Source organism: Nylanderia fulva, unplaced genomic scaffold (genome assembly GCF_048542155.1).
Source record: "Nylanderia fulva isolate GAGA-0341 unplaced genomic scaffold, ASM4854215v1 Scaffold3, whole genome shotgun sequence".
Lineage (NCBI taxonomy): Eukaryota > Metazoa > Arthropoda > Insecta > Hymenoptera > Formicidae > Nylanderia > Nylanderia fulva.
The window spans coordinates 7,049,962-7,077,543 of record NW_028190368.1 but is presented as its reverse complement, the minus strand read 5'-3'; the positions used below and the strand labels follow the sequence as shown (position 1 = coordinate 7,077,543).

The 27,582-nt window shown below is 35.7% G+C and overlaps 2 protein-coding genes across 3 annotated transcripts in view; one reads left to right on the top strand and one right to left on the bottom strand.

The window, feature by feature from the left end:
• Positions 1–9,856: 9,856 nt before the first annotated feature.
• Positions 9,857–14,395, top strand: Hem (Nck associated protein 1 Hem). Its single transcript, XM_029306178.2, has 2 exons — positions 9,857–9,999; positions 10,073–14,395. The coding sequence occupies exon 2, from the start codon at positions 10,205–10,207 to the stop codon at positions 13,571–13,573; it is 3,369 nt and encodes a 1,122-aa protein (XP_029162011.1). The 5' UTR covers positions 9,857–9,999; positions 10,073–10,204; the 3' UTR covers positions 13,574–14,395.
• A 59-nt stretch (positions 14,396–14,454) lies between these two features.
• kuz (zinc-dependent metalloprotease kuz) overlaps positions 14,455–27,582 on the bottom strand; it is a 114,444-nt gene continuing 101,316 nt past the window's right edge. Inside the window, exons 4-15 of one of the 2 annotated variants that reach the window (XM_029306179.2) lie at positions 23,895–24,190; positions 22,591–22,737; positions 22,353–22,501; positions 22,038–22,272; positions 21,755–21,929; positions 21,458–21,626; positions 21,179–21,356; positions 20,865–21,098; positions 20,646–20,762; positions 20,400–20,564; positions 20,145–20,274; positions 14,455–19,338 (exon numbers count right to left, since the gene is read on the bottom strand). In XM_029306179.2, the coding sequence (XP_029162012.1) occupies positions 19,178–19,338; positions 20,145–20,274; positions 20,400–20,564; positions 20,646–20,762; positions 20,865–21,098; positions 21,179–21,356; positions 21,458–21,626; positions 21,755–21,929; positions 22,038–22,272; positions 22,353–22,501; positions 22,591–22,737; positions 23,895–24,190 (2,156 nt within the window). In that variant the 3' untranslated portion in view covers positions 14,455–19,177. The remainder of the gene's footprint in view (positions 19,339–20,144; positions 20,275–20,399; positions 20,565–20,645; positions 20,763–20,864; positions 21,099–21,178; positions 21,357–21,457; positions 21,627–21,754; positions 21,930–22,037; positions 22,273–22,352; positions 22,502–22,590; positions 22,738–23,894; positions 24,191–27,582) is intronic. The other variant, XM_029306180.2, reaches the window with a different exon arrangement.

The window sequence follows — 27,582 nt, the reverse complement described above, 5'->3', positions numbered from 1 at the left end:
TGCATTTGCGATTTATTTGCAATTTATTCAAGTTTTTCTTAATTTGCACTGAACGTTCGCATTCGAAACGATTCGCTACTAAGTAACCAGTTATTTATGTGAATAAATCAGATAAATATTGTGTAAATTAAAATAGCAGACGATACAATTATTATTGCAAGTGTAGCTTTTATAATACCGAACGTTCGGTTCGCATTCGCTGTGACAAACACATTTGCCGAATTCGCTGTTCATTTATTGTTCGTTCGCCGTTCATTCACTTAGTCTGTACGCACTTTAAAACGAATCAAAGGAAAATATAAAAAATATCGAATAAAAAAATAAACGCGAGATCAAATAAAGAAATAGCGCACAATTAAAATGATATCTAAAATTATATATACATATGTATATATAAATTATACTGCTTACCCCAGAATTGCTCCGCCGTTGCCCGATGCCTCCTAAGCCTGCTCCTTCTCTCGGTTGCCAAGATCAGTCGATTCGCACAAAATGCAAAAAGTTTATTACGCAACATTCTCACACTTAAAACGCACGACACTTTGAACAACCATCTGGAAAAAAAAATCGAGGCATTTTATTGCAAATATACGATGCATCAAATTTCAATGTGCTTAATATATTTTTATATTTAACAGAAATCAGCTAATAACTGTCAAAAATATTATTTGAATTTAAAGAACTACAAAATATTATTTTAATTTTTTTTAATATATTATTATTTTAAAATTTAATTATTAAATTAACACTTTCATCAGCTGATTTCTGTCAAAAATTATTAATTTGCTAATTATATTTTAAAATAGTAATACGTTAAAAATATTAAAATAGTAATATATTGTAAATAATACGTTATTATACTTTAAACTCGATTAATATTTTTGACAGTTATCAGCTGATTTCTGTCAAAATATATTAATCGAGGATAAGGTATTATAAAATCAATTATTTTATTTAATATTATTTTAATATTATTATAATTTTTGAGATATATTACTATTTGCCATAACACATTACAATGTAATTAATTACACGTATATTCATTTATCATCTAGCCTCTAATTGCATATGAAATTTAAAACAAGAATATTAAAATAAAAAAGTCTATTTATAAAAGTACATTTTCCACGCAACTTTTTCTTTGTTTGTACAATTAAAAATAATAATTATACTTTTATTAAACATTCATTAAACATTTATACAATTTAATAACTGTATAATAAAATATATAAATCGCATAGTAACTCAGTCAATATTTTTGAAGTTAAAAAAATTAAACATGTTTTATTACATTATAATTTGAAATAATCGTCCAATATTTTATCATCAATTGTTGCAATATCAGACGTTCCTCTTCCTAAATAACGACACAGAACCTACATAACGAATAACAATTTTGCAATCATAACTATTGCAACGCGTCCGTCATGCTAACTGTGTGTATACTCTCCTTTTACAGTTAACGCGTATGTAACTTGGCAACTGTGGGAAGCAATCACACATGGTGCATCCTGCTGGTCCGACAATGTTTCTGAATCGTAGTGCGCGCACTTCCGCTTGCAAATGCCGCAGCGGAATCCAGCAGGCTCGATAATTCTCCAGGCAACACGGACAATCAAATCCTGGGGACACGATCGCTAACACGTGTGAGTATATTAGTGCGGCTCGTCCGCCCACCCCTTTCCTCCCCATCGTCATCCAGAATACATGTGGCGCGTATCTGCATACCTACCTCACCAATTACCATTTCCAGTATCTGTACAAGACCAGCGAACGTTTCACGCTGTGCGCGGATCATATCGGGACCCGTTAAATTATACAGAGACCCTTTTTCCCTCTCCTTCCGCGAAATAAAGGCTCTTTCGCCTCCATCTTTTGAAAATGAAAGAGCCTCATTGTATGCGCGCGCGTTTGAAGATATTAAACATTATGCGCGCATGTACGCAAAAGCGCGAGACCAAAGTGTAAGATCTTGGATCCGCGTACGAGCCGGAAAATATTCACGGGAATCGTTCATTCACGGCGAATCCTAGCACACAATCATGTTCAACCGCGCGACAACGAAATGAAAGATCACGCAAGGTGAAGAATCGCGACTACGTAGCGACCGTATAATCCGTTTCCCTTAATCCGCCTTGTCGGTATTTATAATTCAGAGCGTAATTTCCCAGCGCGCGCGCGCTTTCAGCTGCCGAGTTCCGTGCACCAACACATCTTCCGCCTCGGGAACATCGAATTCGCGCATAATCCCGGGAAATCTTTCGAAGCATATGAAATTCTAACGAACTCATCCTGTTGCGCTCACGTGTGCAACGGAATACGTAATTATACACACACATATATACAAAGAGATTTATTTATGAAGAATTTTACTTATGAATATGCTTATTACGGAAAATGCGGCTGTATGCGCGCATAAGTCACTATGTCGAATCTTCTTCAAATGTGTCTTAATTCTTAATCTCATTTAATCTCGCAGTTCCATATCTGAAATTCTGAATATACAATAGCGGTATCACATCTCTCGGAGATATTCCGTCGACGGAGAATCCCTGAAATAGGTCACGAATCGATATAAAAAATAACGTGTGTTATACGACGAGCGAATCGTAATAATCCAGAACGTTCCAAATGAAACTCTGATATATTTATCGGATTAAATTGATGGATTAGCAGAAAGAAGAGCGATGTTGAAGAGTGATTTACGCTTGAAATATATCGTCGATATATCGCTATGCCATATAGCTCAATATTAGCATAAGCTCGTAAATACTTTGCGCTCGATACAATTTTTTTCTATTTTCTCTCCCAATCTCTTTCTTTCTCTCTTTCATTAATGTCAGGCACAACGGCGATCCCCGATATATTAACTGTTTTTGTGTAGGATATGAAGAGTGAGATATATGTGAGGTTGATAAAACGGGTACTTATCCCGAGGAGATGGAGATATATTATATGCGATCGAGGTCCTTTGGACTCTCCCCGCTCGCTGCACAGAATGCTCGGCAAGATTCTATCCAACTTTACGACGGCGGTACGGGGCATCGGAAATCGACGCATCGATCTCGTAGGGTGGAAACTGGACGGGGGGTAAATTGTGGGTCAAAGGTTGGGGTTAGTCTCGACGCGTCAGCACTTTAGCCCTCGTTAATGACGTCATTTACCAGTCTCGGAGCGCGTTAAGCCGAGCGTGAACGTGCAACGAAAGAAGGAACGAAAGCGATTGACCGGTAAAATTTGACGCCTGGTGATTTCACAAACGCTATATCGCTATATATATATCGATAAATGCCGATCTATCCATGATGGTATTTTTCTACAACACCCGTTGAATATTAATGCGCTAAGGTCGATACAACACACGTTATATGACGTTATATTATGAATACAAAATTAAAATGGTAAAACGGCCGGTTTTAGCTTGACAATATTTAAAATTTAAAGCGCCGCTTCCCCCGAATTATGTATTTCAAATAGGTGAAAAACCTCGGTTGTATGTGGTTTAACTTATGAATAATTAAGTTCAAAATTAAAACCCCGATTATCTTCCCTCACTCAGCAAAAAATTGTGAGATCAATTTTTACCGGGAGAGTGCTCATCCATATAAAATATTAACTGTCCTATTTTGGTATCGCTATAGTCCATGAAGCGTGATTTTTTTTTTTTTTACAAATGACACACCAGCTATACGCCATCATTTATTCACATTACTCCAAGTAGTAGTGGTAATATCGAGTCAGCCAAAATTGATTAGCTTCATGTATCGATTATCGATATGGCTCTCGATTTTTTTTAGTAATCGCTATTCGGTCGTGTTACACGAATATTCAAACGCAATTTGAGAAACCGATAGACGTCCTAATTCCAATTGGATTTTTACAATTCCTTCGAAGTTTTCGTTTGCGAACGCACGAGCTCTCACGAAGTCATCCCGACAGAAAATCGTCGAATCCTACCGGGCGAAATTATCTTTTGGCGATTGCCGTTTACATTGTCCTGTAACTTCCGTACCGTGGAAGTCCATATTATACCAGAGGTGGGATCGGAAAGAGCAAAAGAGATGAAGGCACGAAGGGACAGGGATCCATACAGTTCGCGCGCGCAGAGTCCGTAGGTCCATAGCTACGGCTATAGCTTGCCTCTGCAGTTCACCGGCTATTTCCCATTTGGCAGGCGAGCCAGACCCAGCACTTTTGGTGCCAACCGATAATTGGACGAATCACAGTCATTCGCTTCGCGCGAACTACTCTTCCCATCTCCCTTCACCCTTTTTGTCTCTCCCTCTCTCTTTCTCTCTTCCTCTTTCTCTAGTGAGTTTAGTGGACATGTTCTCTACTTCTGTTCTTCTTTTGAATCTACTAGTGCATTTTGCCCATTATTCTTTAACAGTTTTGTATTTCAAGTCTTCTATTTTGCATGCATATGCATACACATATATGTATACACACACATATGCACATACATACATACATGCACATGCATACAAACATATTTGCCAATTCAGGTTACATATATTGTATCTGCAATTCTTTATCAAATTTACCGAATTTTTTTCTTATCCTACAATTTTCAATTTTATCTATAAAACTCGTGTTTTATTTGCGTTGAATATATATGCTTTTAATTTAATAAAGCAAACCAATTAAATACAACAATAAACATAAGCTTTAAAATGGAAGTTAAAAAAGTTGTACTTTATCTGTATGCAAAGATTTCGATAATAAATTTTGTATATAAAAATATAAAATTTCGAGAAGAGAAATTTATACATCATAATGTTAAATGTCAATTCTTTATAATATCCATATCCCCATTTCCAAATTATTAAAATAATTGTGAAAAGACTTTAAATTTAAAAAATAGAAATTCTTAAAAAAATTGTAAATTATTGTAATTAATTGTAATGATAAATTGTAATCATAAATATTTATAATTGTAAAGTAATCGAATAATCTTTAATTTTTTAATGACATTTCGCGAATTACGAACAAATGCTACATATAAACTTCTTCAGATTATTAATATTGATTATTAGTTCTTGATAATATCACAATTAATATACACACAAAAAATATTTTAATATTTTAAATATATGTATAAATATATAAATAAATATTAATTGATATTTCAATTAATCATCAATTCAATCATATCAATTAATATTTAAATATATATATATATATATATATATATATATTTATTATTTGAGATATTAAAATATCTTTTTATGCATATTAATTGTGATATTATCAAGAATTAATAATCAATATCAATAATCTGATGGTTTATATGTAGAATTTGTTTGTAATTAACGAAATATCGTTGAAAAATTAAACATTATTTAATTACTTTATAATTATAAATATTTACTACAATTTATAATTACTAGTAAGTTTTTTTAAAGAATTTCTATTGAAATTTAAAGTCTTCTTATAATAATTATTATTTATATAGTAATATATTGGAAAACTGATATATATATAGCAATATATATTGAAAGATAATATAGTATATATATCGCTTGTATATAATAACATGTAATAGACAAATACATATACAATATATATATAGTATGTATCCAATATACATACATGTACATACGTGCTATTGATTTGTACATATACAATACATTGACACAATTAATTACATCGGGTTTCCTTCTACCGCAGATATCCTTCGTATGTTCGCCTCGTTTCAGAAAAAAACTCATTCTCATGAATTAAATTCTTGCTATATACAAAAATGTTGTGAAGAAATCTCCGATCTCGCTGTCATACAAATAAACTTTGATGATCGTCGCACAAGCGATCCAAATGGTACTAAAAACTCGATATTCTGCATTTGAAATGTGAATATCATTATGAATCTGAGCGCAACACCGGTACTATTTTTATTGGTAATTCATTCGCGAAAAAAGCGAGGCATTATTTTCTTGCAATTTTTATCAAATTTCAATTACGTCGTTGACTAAAAGTAGAATGAATAACGAGGCATTTACGTATGCGAAAATGATGCGAATTACTCGTCTTAAATCGTGAAATCGAACTGATGGACCTTTAAAACCGCGTCAATAAGTACGCTTTCGTTAAAACCGCGAGCTTACATTAAAGAAAATCACAAATTCACAGAGCATTAACCTCGCGTTCGCGAAGGCGATAGAATACGATGGGATGGAAAACGCAAAGGGTGCGAGAGGTAGCGGAAAGACGAGTAAACGGGATGGGGTGAAAAGGAAGGGGGTTGAAGAGGAGGAAGGTACGTGCGGGAAGTATGCGCTATCTGCAGGATCCATGCTATTTGCGTAAAGTGGCCTAATCTATCCCCATTGCCTCCTAACCGTCCTTCCCTCCAGCCTCGATTCCGCGGTAACCATCTACGTTTAGACGGCCTAGGAGATAATACATTGTTTGCTCTTCGTTCGCTAAACTAAACCGCATTCGGAATTAATTGCACGTTAGGAGCCCGCGAGATAATTAAAGCCGCCCCGATTGCCTTCCATGTTATCCTAGATACGTTGTTAGAAAACGCCATTGTTGGACATTTTCATGATTACATGTTGTAAAATCTATATTGACGGATGTATTTTGGTATAATTTTAGAATATTATTAGCTTCTGCTTTAATATATTCACGATATACCGGTAGAGATGAGATTTACTCTCGTGTGCCGATTTATTTTCTCTATATGCGAGTGATTCATTTCAAAATCTTTCTTCTATTATAATACAAAGCTCGAGTTCGTGTCACATATATTTAAATTTCTCGAGAAGAACATTATGATATATTTTTAATGTTAGTCTCTATATTAAAAGTGAGAGATACATATTTAATAATATACATCCGTTCTCGTTACACCTTTCATACATCGTGCTAAAAAAAAGCTAAAGAGCTTTATTCAATATGATATATTATGCGGCAAATGAAACCACGTAATAGTTACATTGCTACATTTTGATCTTTGTTAAACCTTCGAGGTATGTAATCTTGATTTAGCTTGTAAAGCTCCGTAAAATCCTACGATTATGCCCGAACATTTTTCCAAGACCGTACGCGAGAATCGTCGTCGAGAGCGATTTGCAAAGACCCGAGGGAACCCGTGATGTACGCGCGGCTCGAAATTGCGAGGACGAACACGCCGAGCGATAATCGGATCGATCATACCGGGGAATGACTCGCCTGCCGAAGGAAATTGGTCGTTAGTCATTCCACCTGGCCTCCTCCGAGCAGGAAACAATTACGGATTCGCAGTCAACAGAAGCGATTCGCGCTCGCTACATTCCGAGCGAGAAAGAGAGAAAAAGAGACCGGTTACAAATTGTTCTTTCTCTCTCTCTCTCTCTCTCTTTCTCTGTCTATATATTTCTCCCTATTTCTCTCTCTTTCAATTCGCGTTCGAGAAAAGCAAACGAGAAGGCAAACACAGCGGCCAAGCCCATCTCTATCGGTCGATAATCTATACGCTTTTTTCCCCGCGGAGAAACGCCCACGTCGAAGACCGGCAAGAAGCCATTGTTTCTCCGCGTACGGCCGGTTTGATTGTGCTAATGAAAAATGGGAAAGTAGTAAAACCGAGCCAATAAGAGAAGGGGTCCCCGTCTATGCCACCCACGAGGAGAGCTCGGCTGCCGCCGTTGCGCGGACGTGGAAGAAAGGACGAGACGAGAATTGAACGGTATCCAAAAGCGTTCATAAACGAATAACACTCATAAAAGATAAGATATCGAAGGATTATATCCATTATCATATATCCGGATACTGGAAGGACTTTTTTCGTCTGACTTTTTTTGCGCCATTTCTCTGACGTATGACGGATATCAGTCCCGAGTTACCCGCTCGCCGACTGCACTATCTGCGAAGTATTCTATACTATATCGCGAACGCGAATGATATATCGTCTGCAAATACCAAGTTATGTACACTAGACGGGACTATCAATCATTTCGCAAAGTATAATAAAGAAGTGGTTTTTAACTTTAGATTTTCAGAAATTATGTAGTATAACGTGATGTTACATTATTTCTATACTCTCGTCATGTATAAATTTATATGTTGTAAATAATTTTCTTTACCTGTAACTTTTCTGGTTCAATTTATCTGATTTTTACTTACATTCGCAAAATTATTTTTATTATGTAAATTCACTTTCTTTAAAATTTTGAAAATATTATCTTCTATCAATAATAATATTAAATTTTCTATATATTTGTTATATCGTTTATATGTTTATTTCATTTGTTATAAAATAAATGATATTAAAGTGAATTTTTTTTAATGTTTTATTTCTCTATTTTTTAAAAGAATACTATACTTTACAATAATTAAAATAAAAAATATTGTACATAGTTTTGTCATATTTTTCAAGGCGATGCTAATTTTTTAAATATTAATGTTCCAAATTATAATTATAAAAATATAATAAAATCTAATTTATAATTTTATTTTGCTTAAATTTTAGATTAAAAAAAAAGAAACATTTGTCATACACACAGGAAATGAATGTGTCGATAAATTGCCTCTGGTAGTAAAAAAAATAAAGTGAAATATTATTTTGATAGATATAGAGATAGCACTAAAAATAAACTTTCAAATTACACACTTTATCGTTACGGAAAATAGCATGTAGATTCAATTTCGTATAATTCCAATCCGTATTCAAACATGAATTGTCTGTGCTTCATATCGTACAATTGCTCTTGTCTTGCACAAATTTAATATATATAATTAAATAATTATATATTATTAAAACATTTATTGCAAAAGTAATAAAATATCGATCGCTAATAATATTTAATAAATATACACATTTTAATCGCGCATAATCTTTTACCTCATAATTTTATCATCAATTATAGAATGCAATGAAAAATATTTCAATTTTTTAATTCCATTTGCTTTAAAGATATCATCGCTGATACACATATACATATATACATATACATATGTGTATATATATATATATATGTTACAAGCATATGTAGAAAAAAGACCAGAATATATAATTGTGCTTCAATTCGAAGTTAGCTCTCCGAAAAACAATTATGCAATTATGCATAAGGAAGAAATAAAAAGATCGACTCACCGTTTTCTGCAATAATAATCAGTCGATTCGTTGGCCAATCTTCTGAACAGCAACTGCAAATATATATAAAAATAATATATATATATATATATATATAAAATAATATATATATATATAAATAAGAATATGAATAAAACATATGACAATTGCCGCGTTTCGATAATTATTAGCTCTCCATGGAATTATTGCAATTATGCAAGGAAGAAATAAAGACTCATCATATTATTAATCATTCAATTTACTGGCTGGTCTAGTCTCCGAATTGCAACTGCAAATATATAGAAGAATATGTGAAAACATATATGATAGCGGTTGTTCATGGTTTTATAGATTTCGGTGGAACAATTATATGCAAGAAATAAAGATCGACTCACCGTTATTTGCAATAATCATTCGCTGGTCAATATCCTCCGAACTGCAACTACAAATATATGCAAATAATATGAGTACAAGATGGCTTCGATGCGGCGTCAGCTCTCCGTGAAACAATTATACAATTATGCAAGAAATAGAGACCGACTCACGTTATCCTCATTGATGATTCGATTCGTCCGGCTAAAGAGTCCTCCGAACTGCAACTTGTGACACGGAAATCCACTTATATACACTACGAACGAGTAAAAATTACCGCTGCACTGCGCACGACAACGCACGACTTCCCGCGATTTTGAAATAAGTGAAGTTATCGCTGTCTCGCCTCGCTTGCTATCGAGACTCTCGATACTATCGATTCTTTCGAAACTCTCGAACACTCGCATTTACGATTCATATGTTGGCAGCACTGCATCATCGATATCGATAGCGGTGTACGTAACGCGGCACGTACTGTGCTGGAGCACAATATACAGAGTTATTTCGGCCTATCGTATTAGAATTACGTGTTGATTATTATGCGTACAACAATGTGATCGCGGTGACAGGTGAGTATACGAATGAAATAAAGAAAGTAGATATGATAAGAACGCATGAAACGAGCGTCATCTTTCCTTGCAGGAAATCACAGGCACGTCCGGTGAAATAGATTACCCTACCCAGGGGTGGGGTCGTGTGATCGCTGTCATCTATTACGGACGAGTAATTGACAAGTAATGTCAATCGCGTGAGGAGCAATCGAGTAACGTGGTCATGGCTCGACCTATTGTGCCAAGCCAGCAAAAGCTGGCCGAGAAGCTGACCATTTTGAATGACAGAGGTGTTGGTATGTTGACACGCATTTATAATATCAAGAAAGCGTGTGGTGATGCCAAATCAAAGCCTGCCTTCCTCTCCGACAAGGCGTTGGAGTCTTCCATCAAGACGATCGTCAGAAAGTTTCCTAACATTGATATAAAGGGATTGCAGACCATTACGAATATACGTAACGAGATCATCAAATCCCTATCATTGTATTACTACACGTTTGTCGATTTACTAGATTTTAAAGATAATGTGTGCGAGCTCTTGACAACTATGGATGCATGCGGTGTTCATATGGATATTACGATTAATTTTGACTTGACTAAAGGGTATTTGGATCTTGTAGTTATTTACATCAGTTTGATGATCCTGCTCTCCAGAGTCGAAGATCGTAAGGCGGTGCTAGGGCTGTTCAATGCAGCCCACGAGATGGTGCATAGTCAATCGGATCCCAGTTTTCCTCGCTTAGGACAGATGATTATGGATTACGATGCTCCATTGAAGAAACTTTCAGAAGAATTTGTACCACATTCTAAATTGCTGAAGAATGCTCTGACTTCGCTGTGGCCAGTATATCCTGGCAGAAACTTGTCCGCTGACACATGGAGAGCTGATCAAAAATTGAGTCTTGTCGGCAGTCCTGGTCAGATACTCAAAGCAGCAGCAACTGACACTATGTCGTGCGAAACATTAAGTTTGGATAGAATAGAAAGATGGGTGATTCTTGGATTTACACTTTGTCATACATTCTTAAATCAAGAACAACCAAGCAAACTGTGGATCACTGCTTTAGAATCTGGCTGGGTGTTGGCATTATTTAGAGACGAGGTGATTTATATACATCAATATATCCAAACATTTTTCGAGGGTATGAAAGGATATGGTAAAAGAGTTTCTGAAGTAAAAGAATGTTACAATCAAGCAGTACAAAAAGCTGGTTACAGGCACAGGGAAAGAAGAAAATTTTTAAGGACTGCTCTGAAGGAACTAGGTTTAATTCTGACTGATCAACCTGGACTTTTGGGACCGAAAGCATTGCTGGTTTTAATGGGGCTTTCTCATGCAAGAGACGAGGTGCTGTGGCTACTGAGACACGGCGACAATCCTCCTACTCAAGGCAAAGGAAAAGGACGAGGTGGCGAGGATTTGGTGGACCGTCAGTTACCAGAATTGCTCTTCCATTGTGAAGAACTACGAGCATTAGTAAAGAAATATTCTCAGGTGCTTCAAAGGTATTACGTCCAATTTTTGTCGGGATTCGATGCTCCTGCTTTACATCAGATGATACAAAATCTTCCAGTTTGTCCCGAAGACGAGGGAGCTATTCTTAGTGATATGTGTTCAATCATAGCTAGTCTGACTGTAAAGCAAGTCGAGGAAAATGAATTATTTGATTTCCGTGCCTTCCGACTAGATTGGATTAGGCTGCAGGCTTATATGTCTATCGCGAAGTGCAATATGAATCTGGCTGATAACAGAGAATTGGCTTCCTTCATGGATACGGTAATCTTCCACACGAAAATGGTCGACAATTTAGACGAGATGCTAGTCGAGACGTCCGATTTATCCATCTTCTGCTTCTACAGTAAGATATTTGAAGATCAATTTCACATGTGTCTCGAGTTTCCTGCTCAGAATCGATACATCGTCGCCTTCCCGCTTATATGCAGCCATTTCCAGAGTTGCACTCACGAGCTCTGTCCGGAGGAGCGTCATCACATTCGCGAGAGGAGTCTCTCCGTCGTCAATATGTTCCTGGATGAGATGGCCAAAGAAGCTAAAAACATTATCACAACCATCTGCGATGAGCAATGTAACATGAGTGACAAATTGCTACCGAAACATTGCGCTTTATTAATCTCACAAGTTGTCAATCGTAAGAAAAAGGACAAAAATAAGAAGAATATGTACGAAATTCATAAACCCGGGATAGAAAGTTATCGGAAGACACGAGAGGAATTAACGACGATGGACAAGCTGCACATGGCTCTTACAGAATTATGTTACGCCATCAATTACTGTCCGACTATCAACGTCTGGGAGTATACTTTCGCACCGAGAGAATATCTACATCAACATCTCGAGTCGCGATTTGCAAGAGCATTGGTAGGAATGGTCATGTATAATCCGGATACCAGCGAAATAGCCAAACCATCTGAACTCTTCGTCAGCGTTAGATCTTACATGAATGTTCTTCAGACCATTGAAAATTATGTTCACATAGACATCACGCGCGTTTTTAATAACGCTCTACTTCAACAAACTCAGGAGCTGGATAGTCACGGCGATAAAACCATAGCTGCGCTCTACACGCAGTGGTATTCGGACGTTCTGCTGAGGCGAGTTAGTGCAGGCAATATTTGTTATTCCGCGAATCAACGGGCGTTCGTCAGCTTGTCCGTAGAAGGTGCCATTCCATTTAACGCTGAAGAATTCTCCGACATTAACGAGCTAAGGGCATTGGCCGAACTGATAGGACCATATGGTATGAAGATGCTGAACGAGAACTTGATGTGGCACATTGCCAGTCAGGTGCAACAGTTGAAGAAGCTGGTGGCGGGCAATAAGGATGTACTGATCTCTCTGAGAACAAATTTTGACAAGCCGGAAGTAATGAAAGAACAGTTCAAGAAGTTGCAACACGTGGACAATGTTCTTCAACGAATTACTATAATAGGCGTGATTCTGAGTTTCAGGCAATTATCGCAGTCGGCGTTGGTTGATGTACTGGAAGAACGCATACCGTTCCTGCTGAGCTCCATATTAGATTTTAGACATCATCTGCCGTCCGGCGATCCCATGCGCGTTGTCTCCGAAATGACATCAGCTGCAGGCTTGACCTGCAAGGTCGATCCCACCTTGACGACGGCACTGAGAAACCAGAAGGCGGAAGTCGACGAGGATGAACATTTGCTAGTTTGTCTGCTGATGGTCTTCGTAGCAGTATCCATTCCGAAATTGGCGCGAAACGACAATTCCTTCTACAGAGCATCACTCGAGGGTCATTCCAATAACATACATTGTATGGCGACCGCTATAAACAACATTTTCGGAGCATTGTTCACGATTTGTGGACAAAATGACATAGAAGACAGGATGAAGGAGTTCCTCGCACTAGCTTCGTCCAGTTTATTGAGATTAGGCCAAGAAGCGGACAAGGAAGCAACTCGAAACAGAGAATCTGTTTATCTTTTGTTGGATCAAATAGTCCAAGAATCTCCATTTCTAACGATGGATTTGTTGGAGAGCTGCTTCCCATATGCACTGATACGCAACGCATATCACGATGTCTACAAGATGGAGCATTCGCAACCGTGAGCTTAACCGCGAGTCTGCGAGGAAGAAAGGGTGCTGCATTTCTAACTTGCCACTCAGGGCCACTTTTTTACGTCCACACTTGTAACATCGGAGGCAATTATCAAGAATTTGCTGCTATTTATCATCTAGCCGAGCGATAATTTTCTTGAATAAAGTTAGTTTTCCAGCTAGCATCGATGAAAAAGTACAAGCTTATGTCACCGGAAGCACGGAAGAGTGGTGAATATGTATGATTATTCGAGGTTTGATAATATCAATGGATTTACACTCCTCGGCATTTTAACAAAATGTCACAAGCTTTGCGACATCGTAATGCACGTTAGAGATTTTTTTATGTTATTTGCAATAATCGCAAAAAATGTCATGTTGATCCTTATATAATTGAGATCTGTGTTTACACGAATGTTTTTATATAGCTGAATTCTATTGTATCTTCTTTGTATCGGAAGAATCTTTATCGAGGAAAATTAATCGACGTACCATTTTTGTCAAGATTACGAACTTTCATAATAATTAATAATAATAATTCAAAACGATTGCATTTTTTAATGTATAGTATTCTCTATAATTTGAACGTCCAATTTGAAATATTTGTTAGTATATAACTGCATATCTTTCACAGTTAAGTATTATTATAGTTTATGTCAAGGAATTTTTCTATTCCACGGGGATGCAGGATGTAAGCTCCCATTGACTTCAAGCTAAAGATCGCGATATTTATATATCACACAGTAGGTATCATTACACTTACCCACTATGACTTTTTAATGTACAATTGTAACTTTTACAATAGTTTATAATAAACGAATTATGTGTATAAAATATGATTCGTCATTTGTTTTCGCAATTCAGTTCCTCTGCTCCAAAGATTACACAGCGAATAAATGTAAAATGTATGCTTTATTTAGTTTTTTACATTGTTTTTGTCTCTTTTAATCACATTAACATAACACAAGAGATATTCACAATCATAATTCTTTTATTTATAATATCCTTAAAACACTCGCCGCATTCTAGACATTTTGGGAAAAGAGAGTCTGAAGCTACGTTCAGGCGCGATTGGTCAGTATCATGCTCAGTTATAATAATTTACAATAAAGAGATACACCTCAAGAACACACATCACTCAAAGTTGCACCAATTAAAAATAAAGATACGGCACGAACGTAAGGGCCACTTGGTGTTCAGTGATATCCAAGTAACGCTCTCGAATAAAAAAAAAAAGAAAAAAAAACATACGATTTTCTTAGAAAACAATTCATCATTCGTGAAGTGATCGGTACGTAGGACAATACGAAGTTACGCTTAAATAATCCTGGATGCACGATGTTGATAGGTCATCACGTTTTTGGATCGATAGAAAAAATATAATCTCGATTTGTTCTTTTTTTTTTGTTCTTTCCTCTCTAACATTATGTACAAGTGATAGAGTAGTGTGTGTGTGTGCATCGCGTCACAGTAATGCAACTCTGGATTAAGATAGATACATAAATCTCAGCGGTCTCGAAAAGATTTCGTTCTGTCATCATTGTTTGTTAATCGACGTGATACACATATATGGTGACTTGACACATATGTTACACTATTACAATTAAAACTGTAGTAGATGAGGAAGTTCACGACCACGCGAGGATTAAAAAATCGCACCTTAATCCAGATGCCGCGGGAAATGAAGAAGCTTAAGCTGTATTATGTAGTTAGAGGTCTGGAACAAATGATGAAGGAAAATTTATTCTTATCTTACTCTCCTCTCGTACGCGCAAGCGACTTCATTGTCAACTACATAACTACGCCTTGACCCCATTCCACGCTCGTTTCTTAGGCTTTTGGCGAAACGTAATGAGGCATTGAGCATCTATTTTTTTAATCTTCTTTCTTGATATTCGTTGTCGCGTACGCGAACTTTAATACTGCTCTTTTTGATCATAACGTTCAGTCATTCGAAATAGTAATGGCAGTGAAATGGAAGCAAAAGTAGTTAGTTGACGCGTCATCGTTCGACATCAGAAAGATCAGTTCATTCCAAAAGCGAATTCGAAAACCTCGAGTTTGCTCATCAAATGGCAGTGGCTCGGAACGAAGTGAATTCAGAAATTTCCGATGACTCTACGAACGACATTGTTTCGCGCTTTTTCTTTAACATACAAGGAAAAATCTCTCCCTTCTGCGTAAATCAAAATTTAAAAAAGGACGTATAAAAAGTCTCCTTTATCTGACGGTATTGTCTAAAAAATATTCGTTTTAATTATCGTTATTGTATTAATTATTGCATTAAAAAGACAATTAACACTTATTTTCGAAAAGCATTTCTAATGCGATGCGTAACGCATTAAAATTAATCGAATCATGCCTCATTACGTTCATTGGCAGTAAATCGAATCCGCGGCCTGTCACGGATTATTGCTCGCATCGAAACAGACTAAAATCGTTCAGTGAGCTCATATCACGAGCGACTACGAATGGGGTCAAACGGAATTCCTTTGCACCTATACGTAAGAAATCTCGAAATTTCTCCTAAATAATAACGTTGACCGGATACGAATTCTCCGGTCCACAATGGATCGTCACAGAAAACTTATACTTAAAACCTAAAGGCTCGATTACACGCACGTACAGACACTCGTTCGTCATTCCTAACTTCCGTCCTGATTACAAAATACAGAATAATATTTCACTATAATACAGATCTGATATAAAAACAAGTATTTTTTTGTATTCGCTTTACCATTTGTTATGGTTATATAATCATTTTATAATCGCGCGGTATATATTTATATACAGATATACACACTTCTCGCGATTCTCACTTTCTCACGTTCTCTCACTCACAATATTTCTTTTCGCACGCCCGAAGAACATTTACTTTCCATCCCATTTTCCTAGTATTCCCTCTCTAGTTTGCTCCTTTTCTCACAAGACTCCCATATGATCCATCTTAATAATCACATTGCATCTATTGTACATTTCCACACGATCCGCAAACTCGTATTATGCAGTGTCTTTATACTGGCACCTCCCCTTATTTTATAATCTTGCAACCCTAGAGTCATCCTTTCGCCTAGATAAAACACAGTCTTAAAGTTACAATGCAGAGAGTTGTGATCCAATTGCGGATAGACATAGAGATATATATTAATCACACCAATTGATACTCTTGAGAATATCATTAACTTTCTGGTTTTTTTTTAAATACTCTACCAATTTCTACATGACTGAAAAGTAAAAATCAATGCAACATTTTCGAATAATCTTGTTATACTTATAAAATAACTAATAAGATGATATATATAATTGTAAATACTGTTTATCTGCGCTGCATTTGAAAATATAAATAATTTTATGCAATAATTGTAAAAAGTTGATAAAAAAGTCACGAAATTAATCTCTTTCTTAATTTCATATTTAAAGTAAAAAAATGCACTCGTTCAGATACAGAACGTTAAAAGTATAATCTATAAAAGTGATACAAATAATCATTATAAAAATTAAAATTGGATAAAAAACGGTAATAAATAAATCTGATTTCTAAGTAGCATATGTTCAATCAGTTTTTCTCTGATTTGATATCGCTAACTTTGAATGTGCTTTATGCATATAATAATACGCGTTCAATATTATTCACTATAAATTGATAATATAATCTAAACAGGATCGGATACGTTTGCGTTAAATAGGCGTCGATAAAAGACGTATGAAAGAGAACTCAGTCGTTATCAGATTTGGCGTTTTGGAGAAGAGGGGAGTGCATTAATCGTATCGACAAGCAGTTAGACAGCACCAGATACGATTTACCTCGAGAATGAGAACCGATCTCGTGTTTCTCGTTTACGAGTATGCAGCTGTGTACGTGTGAGAGCCCATATATGTATATAATATATTATAATATAACACGTCTGCGCGTTTCGATAAGAGGGCTCGTCTTTGGTCCGCTATACGCATAATCGCGCGTTTACGGTGCAGCCCCCGACTTAATATATATTAAAAAACTCGTTTTAATTAAATATAACTTATAACATTCGCAATAGGCGGAGATAAATTATCATCTGCAAGATATAACTAATTAATAATAATAATAATTAGCATAGCCTAATAATAATCAATATCATTTTTGTTCATATATCTATATATAATAGTTAATGGAATATTTCGCTATAGAAACGCATTATTTTTGTGTTGCTGCTCTTATATTCCCTTCATAATCTCACATAGCTCCATTCACTCCAATTGGCTAATACAAATTAGTGTAAGAATAATACATATCGTTAATTATTATACTACAATGGTACAGAGATCAAATGAATGACCTGTGATGGTTTGGTAATGGTAAGGTGCCATTTCGCTCCAGAAAGTCATTTATGTATGAAACACTTTAGAGTCCTTAAAATTGCGGATATAATAAAAATACGTAGGTAATATGAATAATACTTTTGAACAATTTGAATTTTCTCTTGAGCATATATTATGCTGTGTTTGCTGTATTAAAACCTTAAAATTAGATTTAGATCCGCTTTATCATTTCACGATAGAATTTCGATCACAAAACAATTTTTGACTCGCTATACTTATCGATAAACAAAGTACAAGTAAAACACATCGCCTTTGGAAAACTCATTTTATATATGCCGCTTACACCAAAGGACGTATTGTCTTATTGCCAATTCCCCGCTAAACTTGTACTTAATCTCTAACAAACAAGTAGAGATCTCCATTTACAGAGGGTCTCAATCATAGAGATCTGTTAATTTAACTTTCGAGAGCGACATGCACGAGTATCGACATCTCGTGAAGGACGCCGTCACACAAAGACCGTACAATCTTGGCCTTAAAATGCTTGTAATGTTCGAAGAGTGAAAATGCAACGCGTTTTAACACCGCTGCGTTCGTCGCTGCTGAGCGAATACAATGTCGATCGCTAAAGCGATAAATGAATCACAAGTTGCATCGATTTAAATTACTTTGATCATATAACAATATTACCTTCACGTTGGCGAAGGGTCTCCGAAGCGTTCTAAAATTTGATCATGCGACGAGTTCTTTGAATGGCGACGCAAAAGATCCATATATATTTATATATATATATATATATATGTGTGTGTGTGTGTGCATATTGATGCTACATAAAAAAGATTACATATATAAAATTCTCAGTACTCAATACTTTAAATATATATATAATATATACTCCGTTACTTTATTATCGTAACTTTTGTCAATTTGATCTTCCGAGTCGCCGTTCGCAGCGTTAGTCTTTGCAAAAAATCACATCTACCGAACCGATACAAAATGAGAGATCAATTTGATGATCACCGACGCATACTTTCTTTGTATCTACAAGTAATACGTGCGGCACTTTTGCACGATATATGAAGGTATGTAAACGCAATTCAGGTAAAAGCGCGTATCGTGTCGGACCTCTCAATCTGTTCGACTCCATTGCGCTGCATATCTCGTCATTATTGCTTCGACTTCAGTTATGAGACATAGTCGTCGCGCTCCTTACGTGGCATGGATCGATTCTCTCTTCGCGTTTGGCAATCGTTTCACACAACGACCCGTGATGCAACGCCGCGACTGCTGGTCCTAGTCCGTGACATCCTAGGATCGTCACACCTTGTTGTGATGCCTCATCTCATAGGCTGCGCCCCTCCCCCCTCCCCCGGAGCCCGAATAGGCGCCGGCGTACAGCTCTGGGTGATTGGAACGGCTGTAGTTGTCTGCTGACCCGCTATTTGGTGGCGCACTAGCTGTGGGAACCGAGCGATAGCCTGCTTAAAGTTTAGAAAAACGTTCGGCAATGAAATGAAACGCGTAACCAAAAGTAATGTCAGATATGCGAGAATAGAGGGGATTGCTGCCAATTGTATTGTATTGTATGTTAGGTAACTAGCAAATAAAGTATATGTATAGGCAGTATAGGGAAACAGTCGCCGAGAACTTTACACTTTTTTGAACATCCTTGGCGTACTGTTTCACTTTTTCTATCCCGTCTAACTACAATGCCATTCTGAAAAATAATAATTTAAGATCAACACAATGGTGATGTAAAACGAGAAGGAAAGAGTTCGGCTCCTATATGAAATAGGAAAGAAAAAAGTATTTTAGCTAGCATCCAGTGCAATGCCATGAACAATGCGCTAGGAGCAAATACAAGAATTTCTCGTAAGGAGAGAAAGAGAGAGAAATATAGACTCTCTTATTATACGTCATATAATAACAATATATACCAATTATAATTACAAATGCGAATGCAAATTATAATTCCTGAATTTGCTCCTGTCAAGCATATAGAATATAGGCCCCAGCTCACCTCTGCAGGTTATAGAACGATAGTATCAGGTAGTGATGCGCGTCAATGCGAGGGAGATGCAAACAGGAAAAGACATTGATGTAGTTGCGGGTCACACAAGAACGAGAAGACGCGAACAACGTTTACTTGGGTTTAATCCATATTAGCAATACTTTCTTTCAACATTAATATCAATGTATGCATGTCTGAGTAATGCCTAAGCACACGAATTAAACTCAAGCAACGAGAAGTACGTAGATATTATAGTTTCATATGCTAATTCACCTTTCGGATAATACTGAGCACCTCTACCCTCTCCGTAACCGTGAGAGGGTCCACGTGTTCCGTGTCCACCTTGGCTTGGTCTTGGGGGTATACTTCTTGGCCCAGCTCCACCTCCACCATGTGGATGTCGCTGAAATAAATATAACAAGTAGTAAAATATACATTAAGAGTATTGTAATTTTTTAAAATAATCTTCAATTTAATTTTTAAAACGAAAAAATCTTGTATACATGTAAAATTTATGTATTCTTTTACCATTCTTCTAAGGGTATTCATCGGTCTTGTTAAGGTATCACTGATGCGTCTCGCAGGTGGCTTTTTAGGATTAGTGGAAGGAATGTGTACGGCACAACACTTGATAAATAATCCCATAAATATGATGAAAGCTATACCCATCAATAGCACCGCCCACCAAAACTCCTAGAAAGAGATAACACAAACAATAATAAAAAAATTATTGTAAATTCATAAAAATAACAGCATAAATGTCTATCTGCTTACAGTTATCCATTGCGCTACCGAGGATAAAGTTTCTTTGTTGAACAATAGATTTTTCAATCTCGCAAGAGGTCCCTCCGTGTCGACAGCTCGACATTTCAAGAAAACATCGCAGTAACCCTGTAGGAAAAAACAAAAGTGATTGTCTCATGATTTGTTCTTTAAAAAAATGTTTAATAATGCTTACACATTTTTTACACACAATTGTCTATAATAATTCACCTGAAAATTATCGCAAGGTGAACCAGGTCGGAGACTCATACCACCTTCGGGTAATCCTACCATGTGCGCAAACTCGCTTGTACCACGACATGTCGATGCATCGGTGCCATTTTGACAGGCTAATTCGCAGAGCTTTCGCTTGTCGATGTTCGGTATAATACTGCTTGTTAAAAAGCACTCTGTTAGATTCCACTCCAGACAAATAGATCCGGTGCATTCCCCGTTGATGCATAACTAGAATAATAATAAATAACGTGTCATTGAAGTGTCGCTGATCGTTAAATCATATGCGAAATAAGAATTAGCAAATTTACTTGAGTGCCCTCGTTGCATCTAGTCTTATTGGCTTTTGGTAGTGGCGCTGGACATTCGGACGATCTTCCGCTGCAGGTAGAATTATAACTACAGTCCGATTCAGCTCTACATTGGACTCTATTGGAGAAGGGTACAAACTGGCACGTTTCGCTCGAACAGCACGGTCCTTGACTAGGACTGTAAATGCATAATGATAGTCATGAGAAATATATAATTCGAAGTAATATCAAACGTGATTCGATCGGAACAAAATCATCAAGTTTCGCTTTCACACGCACCTGCATTGTGTTCCATATTTCCTGTTGCAGCCTTTCGCCGTGTCATTTTTAATTTTATCCAGTTCGGACACTTGTCTGGGATAACAGCACTTGTCCACGCATTCGTTGTCATCGTATCCGCAATCGCACTCCTCGCCAGCCTCGACAATCTTGTTTCCGCAAAATGCCCCTGTGGATAAAAAATAGAATAAATTTTATCGTGCGTATAAGTAAAAATTTCAGAATTAACATTTGTATATCTGTTTATTTCTATCATGCTGTGTAGAATGAAGGAAAGAAAATTCGAGATAAAAATACCAGTGAAACAGTTCCTCTTCTTATTATCCTCGATAGCATCTAGGACGTTACTGATATTGCCAATGCTGCACTTTGAAAACTTGCTGTTGTTCGGTCGATTTCCGCTCGTCGCTGAGGCAAACATAATGTAATTACCGTCCAAGCCTCCCGGTCTGCATTCCGGCGGAAAATCGTGCTGGAAAAAAACGTAATCGTTATCGTTACCTCTGCCTTCCATAATTCTCGAACAGATTATTGCACGTGCCGTAAAAAAACGGACTTTTTTTGCAACAATTGATCTTACCGGTGATCCGAAGTTATGGCCTATCTCGTGTGCTAGAGTCAGCTGCGATACTTTGGGCGGCACTCGGCTGTTGTAATTCACGAAAGTTATGATGCCGGTGTTGAGGGATCTCTTAGTGGACTGATAAAGGCCGGATACCGTTTCAGTATAAGTCTTAAACTTCTCGCAGATACCACCGGACGCACCTGACGCGGACGCAACCCAGGCGAGTCCGAGAGTGCCTCCGGTGAAGTCCCTGTCGACAAAGCATGAAATAACGTTTGCGAGCCAACTGTAAATGGACGCGGGCATGATTTATTCTGTCTGCCAACTCACCTGTAAGTGAAGACGTAAGCGAGGCAGAAGTCCTCGTGATTGGAAAGGGAGTGCAGATTCAAGAAGTTACTGACGTCGATGTTCTCCAAACAGAACGGATTTGGTTCACTGTATGGTTGTTGAGGCGTACACGCCGTCTCGTCATCGATCTGATATCAGAGATATAGTGAATGTTAGTCGCATGATAGAATGCTTCTCCGAGAGACTGGTACTATTTTAGGCACGCGATACTGTTCACCTTTATTCGTTGAACCTCAAACTTGATGTTCCTGTGCTCTGTTCTGCCATCGAACTTCGTGTCCCTATAGATGTAATTCACAGCGGTGACGTGGTGAGCGATCAAGGACAATATTTCCTCTCTGGTTTTCTCCACGTCGTGATGCAACTACGAAGACGAACACGAGTTCAATATCTCTATGATGAAACTCTGAAATTGTTCTATCTCTTTCTCTACGCCGATGTCACAGAAAACTTTTCCCCTCATATATTCATATTTGAAGCGGATTTTGCGTTATGCAAGTTCTCAACATTACAAACAGCTTATAATTAAGTATCAAATTAAATTCCTTGTGAAAATGAAGACTGGTAGCTTTCTGCATTTATTAAAATTTAACAAGTATAAAAAGCTTTTAATTTTAATATTAAATGTGCGCGCAAAAAACTTTTTGAAAATTTTGTTCAAAAACGAATAGCTCAAAAAAATTCGACCAAAAATCTATCATTAAATTGCGCGTTTCGATGGAACGCACTGTACTATGCAGCGTATATCATGACGGTATTAAAGGCTGCCGGAACATAGAGCACAGGGATGAAAATATTCTTTTTGTGAAGAATGTCGGAATGCGGACAGTGTCTGGCTTGTTGAGAAAATGCAAAGGGGAATTGCACTGACCGTGCAGCCGACGAAAACGCATATGAATGTGACCATAGGAAGAGAACGGTCGGTATTCGAGGTATTTCTCTATTGTGCAAGAAGATACGGGCATTCTCCAGTTACAAATTGCCAACGAAAATTGGGTCATTATAACAATCTGCTATTCCTGTCTTTATTCCTTTTACAGAATTACAAATGTCAGCTTCGCGTTATGTACTACTCACTTGACAAATTAAACAGCAAGACATAAGAAAAATTATTGTTATTTTTAATTCCGAGATAAACTTAACATAAAAATAAAAAAAAGTAAATATAATATTTTAAATTTGTAATTAATAAAATATGCCAATTTTTCATATTTTGTATAATTTTTTCGAATCTTTTCTTTGATGTGAACTTTATATATGAAAGAAATTATAATATCTATTAAATCTAGTTGCAAAATAAATTATATTATATTCTCAACAAAATATTTTCTAAAATTACGTTTAGTGTTTTGAAAAGAAAAAAAACAACAACAACAACAACAACAACAACAACATATATTCAAAGGATTGTATATATTTCTTGAGAAAATCAGCTAAATAAAAATGAAAAGATATTCTTTCAACATTTCTTTCAAATTTGTGATATTTACGATCTATGCATTTGAAAGAAGTTAAGCATACCTGTTCGGAAATGTGCCTCCATATAAGAGGATCCGTTTGTATAAAGAGTGAACAGGTATTGTTCTCCTTCGATCTGGTCGCTCTTCGTGACCTACGATGACTAGGTTCATTAGCTTCCCTGCTGTACTTGTGGACAGGAGTCTCTCGATCGCCATTCCAGAGTGGAACATTTGGTTTTGGCTCCTTTTGGCTTGTTGATGAAACCTTAGGTGGTTCATCCGGCAAAGCAGAATTCTGGATTCTTTCCATCCATTCTATCACTTCACTATTAGTAATGCCACATCCACCACCATCACCTGAAAAGTTTATTGTTGACTCAACATTATTAATTTGAAGGATTGTGATTCATCCCCTCAGAATATCAATTCAAAAATTAAAAGCATCAATGACAAATTATTAAGCACATTTATTGTATTATTATCATGAATTTATCATTTCGATATTATATTTTCAATATTATACACTTATACATATATTTATTTTGATCAGTTTCAGAAGAGAAATATTATAAAAATTTAGACGGTTTTATCAATTTCTGAAGAAAATTATGATATACTGAACATAGTTTATCGTATTATATATATATATATATATATATATATATATATATATATATATATATATATATGATTGGCCCTATGCATACTTTATTTTAATAAATATTCCTTTAACGAGAAAAAACATTAAACTCTTTTAAAAATAACTTGTACTTTTTATTAACACAAAGAATGTTTTAATTTTCCAAAGAATAATTTTTCTCATATTAAATTTCTATAAGAATTGTTTACGCACTCCATTAGGGAAGGCAACAAATTATATTATTTTACAAATCTATCCCAGTATACGCGCGTTTAAGTATCGAGAATAAAAACATAATGTAGGTGAAAAGTGCCATCGCGTAAGTATGATATACAGAAGAGTTTTACTCGGCTGTGCAAACTTATCGAGCAAAGAAAGCATCGAAGTCTTAAAAAGTTTTCTCTGTCATAGTTGCTGATATCAGTTCCCGCCTAAAAGCTTGAAAATATTTAAATTAAGAGTTTAACTAGGCTCTGTAATATATAAATATAAATTTAACATATATAAGATAGGCAATAAGAGCCAAATCGCGGATGACAGTGCGTTATTCTAAACGAAACTAAATTTTTTCGTTAGAATTAAATACCTGTGCACAAGGCACCAAATTTTTACTTGGACACGGCCAAGATATAAAATTGGAATAATCTCTACAAGAGATTTTTAATTCCATGTATCCCCTATTCCCCCTAAAGAAATAAAGTGCGAGAGAAAATATTTGCTTTATATATTTGTAAGACTTTCGAAATTCAATTATTTATTTTATTGTTAAAATTGCATAAAAATGATACTGACAAAGCCTATAACGTTATAATATTTATTAATTACTATTCTGGTATCAACTGAATGTTTATGTAATGACTGCTATGCTTAAGATAATTTATCTATAAAAAGAAAAAATATTTCAAATTTAGTTTTTTTAATTATAAAAAATATAAATAATCTTTTAAGAGTATTAATTTTAACAATAAAAATATTACTTTATTATTCACAATGAAAAAATAATACAAAATCACCTAATCTATAACAATGTTCAAGCTCGTATGTAAACAAACACAATGATAACTTACTAAATATTACGAGGCCATGTGAAACGAGCAATAAAAAATTATTTTAAACTTGGAAAAAATTTTAATTTAAAAAAAAAACCAATTACAATACAAACTGTAATATTCTTAATTACAAACGTTTCGAACTATACTTAGTCTTCTTCAGTGCGCAATAAAACAATAATAATAAAAAGTCGCAATACAATAGTCAAAATAAATTAGATAATTATGTCAAAATTAAAAGGCGAAATACGTTAACAATAAATTGAAATAATTAAAAATAGTTCAACACGAAAAGTCCCAATTAGAAACAAAAATCGAATTAAAATAATTCATCCGGCTAATCAATAAATATTTTAAAATTATTAAAACCTCGGAGTGGCACTTAAACATTCGTCCAAACCAATCATTCATCGTTAGTCAGCGAAAGGCTATCAGTCTGGCAATGATCGTGTCCATCTCCTCCAAGTTATTTAATATTTGTTATTATAAAAATTGTTCCGAATAAATTGAGATGACAATGCCCCTAATTGTTGTTGAACTTAGTACTTGACTCTACTTTATTTTACTTTATTATTTTCATATAAACATTTCCAAAGAGTCTTAAGAAATAATTTTATCAAAGTATTAGCCTTCTTAAAATCCTTACAAACTTTAAACACTTTTGGAATGTCTATAAATATCAAAACTTAAAAAATGTTCCAACAAAAGTTTTTCTAAAATCAAATAACTTTTGAATTCTTATTTAAAAAAGAATTTATAAAGATATAAATTATATTTAAGAAATATTTTATAGTACTGTTTATCGTTAAAACTATTATTAAAATGCTTAAATAATCATAAAATTATATAGAAACGATTTTATAAACTGGAAATGTGGAATTTGTATATATATATTTCATCTTGATATATTTGTACGCAACAATATTTGCTCGTTGCTATTTCATTTTAATCAGTATTTCTAAAAGGCAGAACTCCTAAAAAAACTCATATATAATTTTGCTATAATATCTCATGAAAAAATTGCATGGAAGATAAAATAAGATGAGATGCGTCTCTGTTTGTTATTAAGCAATTTCTTTGGTTTTTAATAACAAGAACAATTTGTTTATATTAAAAACTACAGAATTATAAAAAATAAAATCTAGAAATCTAGAATCTTTCTTAACAGTTCATTATTTTCCATGGAAAATAATCTGCCAGGTTTTTACACACACACATAAATTAATAAAAGCCAAAGGTGTTTCTGCTCCCTGAACTGTGTAGGTAGATGAAAATCTGGGAGCGTGAGTCGTAAGCCATTTCGAGCAAGCACCGCAAGGTTCCTAATTAATGGCAAAGTTCATTGCCATTAATTCTGAATCTGCGGTTATGGAACTCGAAACATCCACGAGCCACGCGGGAGCCCTACATCATCGATAGAACCGAGGATACGTTGCGTTTCGAGATTCTCCTATAAAGTAGGCCGAAGTCGATCTTGACGATAGATCTTCAGGGTGCGAATAATAATAAGCGAATAATAAAACAAACGCGTTCTGAAGCCGTCAAGTTACGTACCAATCCGCCGATGGTGTGAAAACTGTCATCGAAACGGAAGCTCGATTATTGGCGCAATTCCGCAATATGTTGAAGCGTACGTATCTGTGTATAGCGAATACATGGACATAATGCTGCGGCAACTAATGGCGACCTTGTCGCGGTCTCCCGGGTGTTGTATCGCGGTGCATAACGACGCCGTTACGCGCTCGTCGAAATATCTGCGTACGCGTGCGAGAACACCTCTGGTCCATTGGGAACCAACTCGCGCGATTGGATCGGTAATTCCGAAGAGAGAACGGTCTCATCCCCATACACGAGCTGAAGAAGCTATTAATATTCGCCTTCTCTTTCAAAATTTAGAAAGACCGATTTAAATAATAATTTCTATATTCTCCTCTTTTTTATTTCTTCCAAAGACGTAATTTTTAAAAATTATTACAATCTCCTTCGCCCTCTTTTTACCCAAAAAAGTATTTGCTTATTTAGTACTTTTGTACGTAACTCTAATCGTGAATGATGCAAGT

Bases quoted from the DNA above. Each gene is read 5' to 3' on its own strand.
- Hem (XM_029306178.2), top strand. From the start codon at position 10,205: ATGGCTCGACCTATTGTGCCAAGCCAGCAAAAGCTGGCCGAGAAGCTG.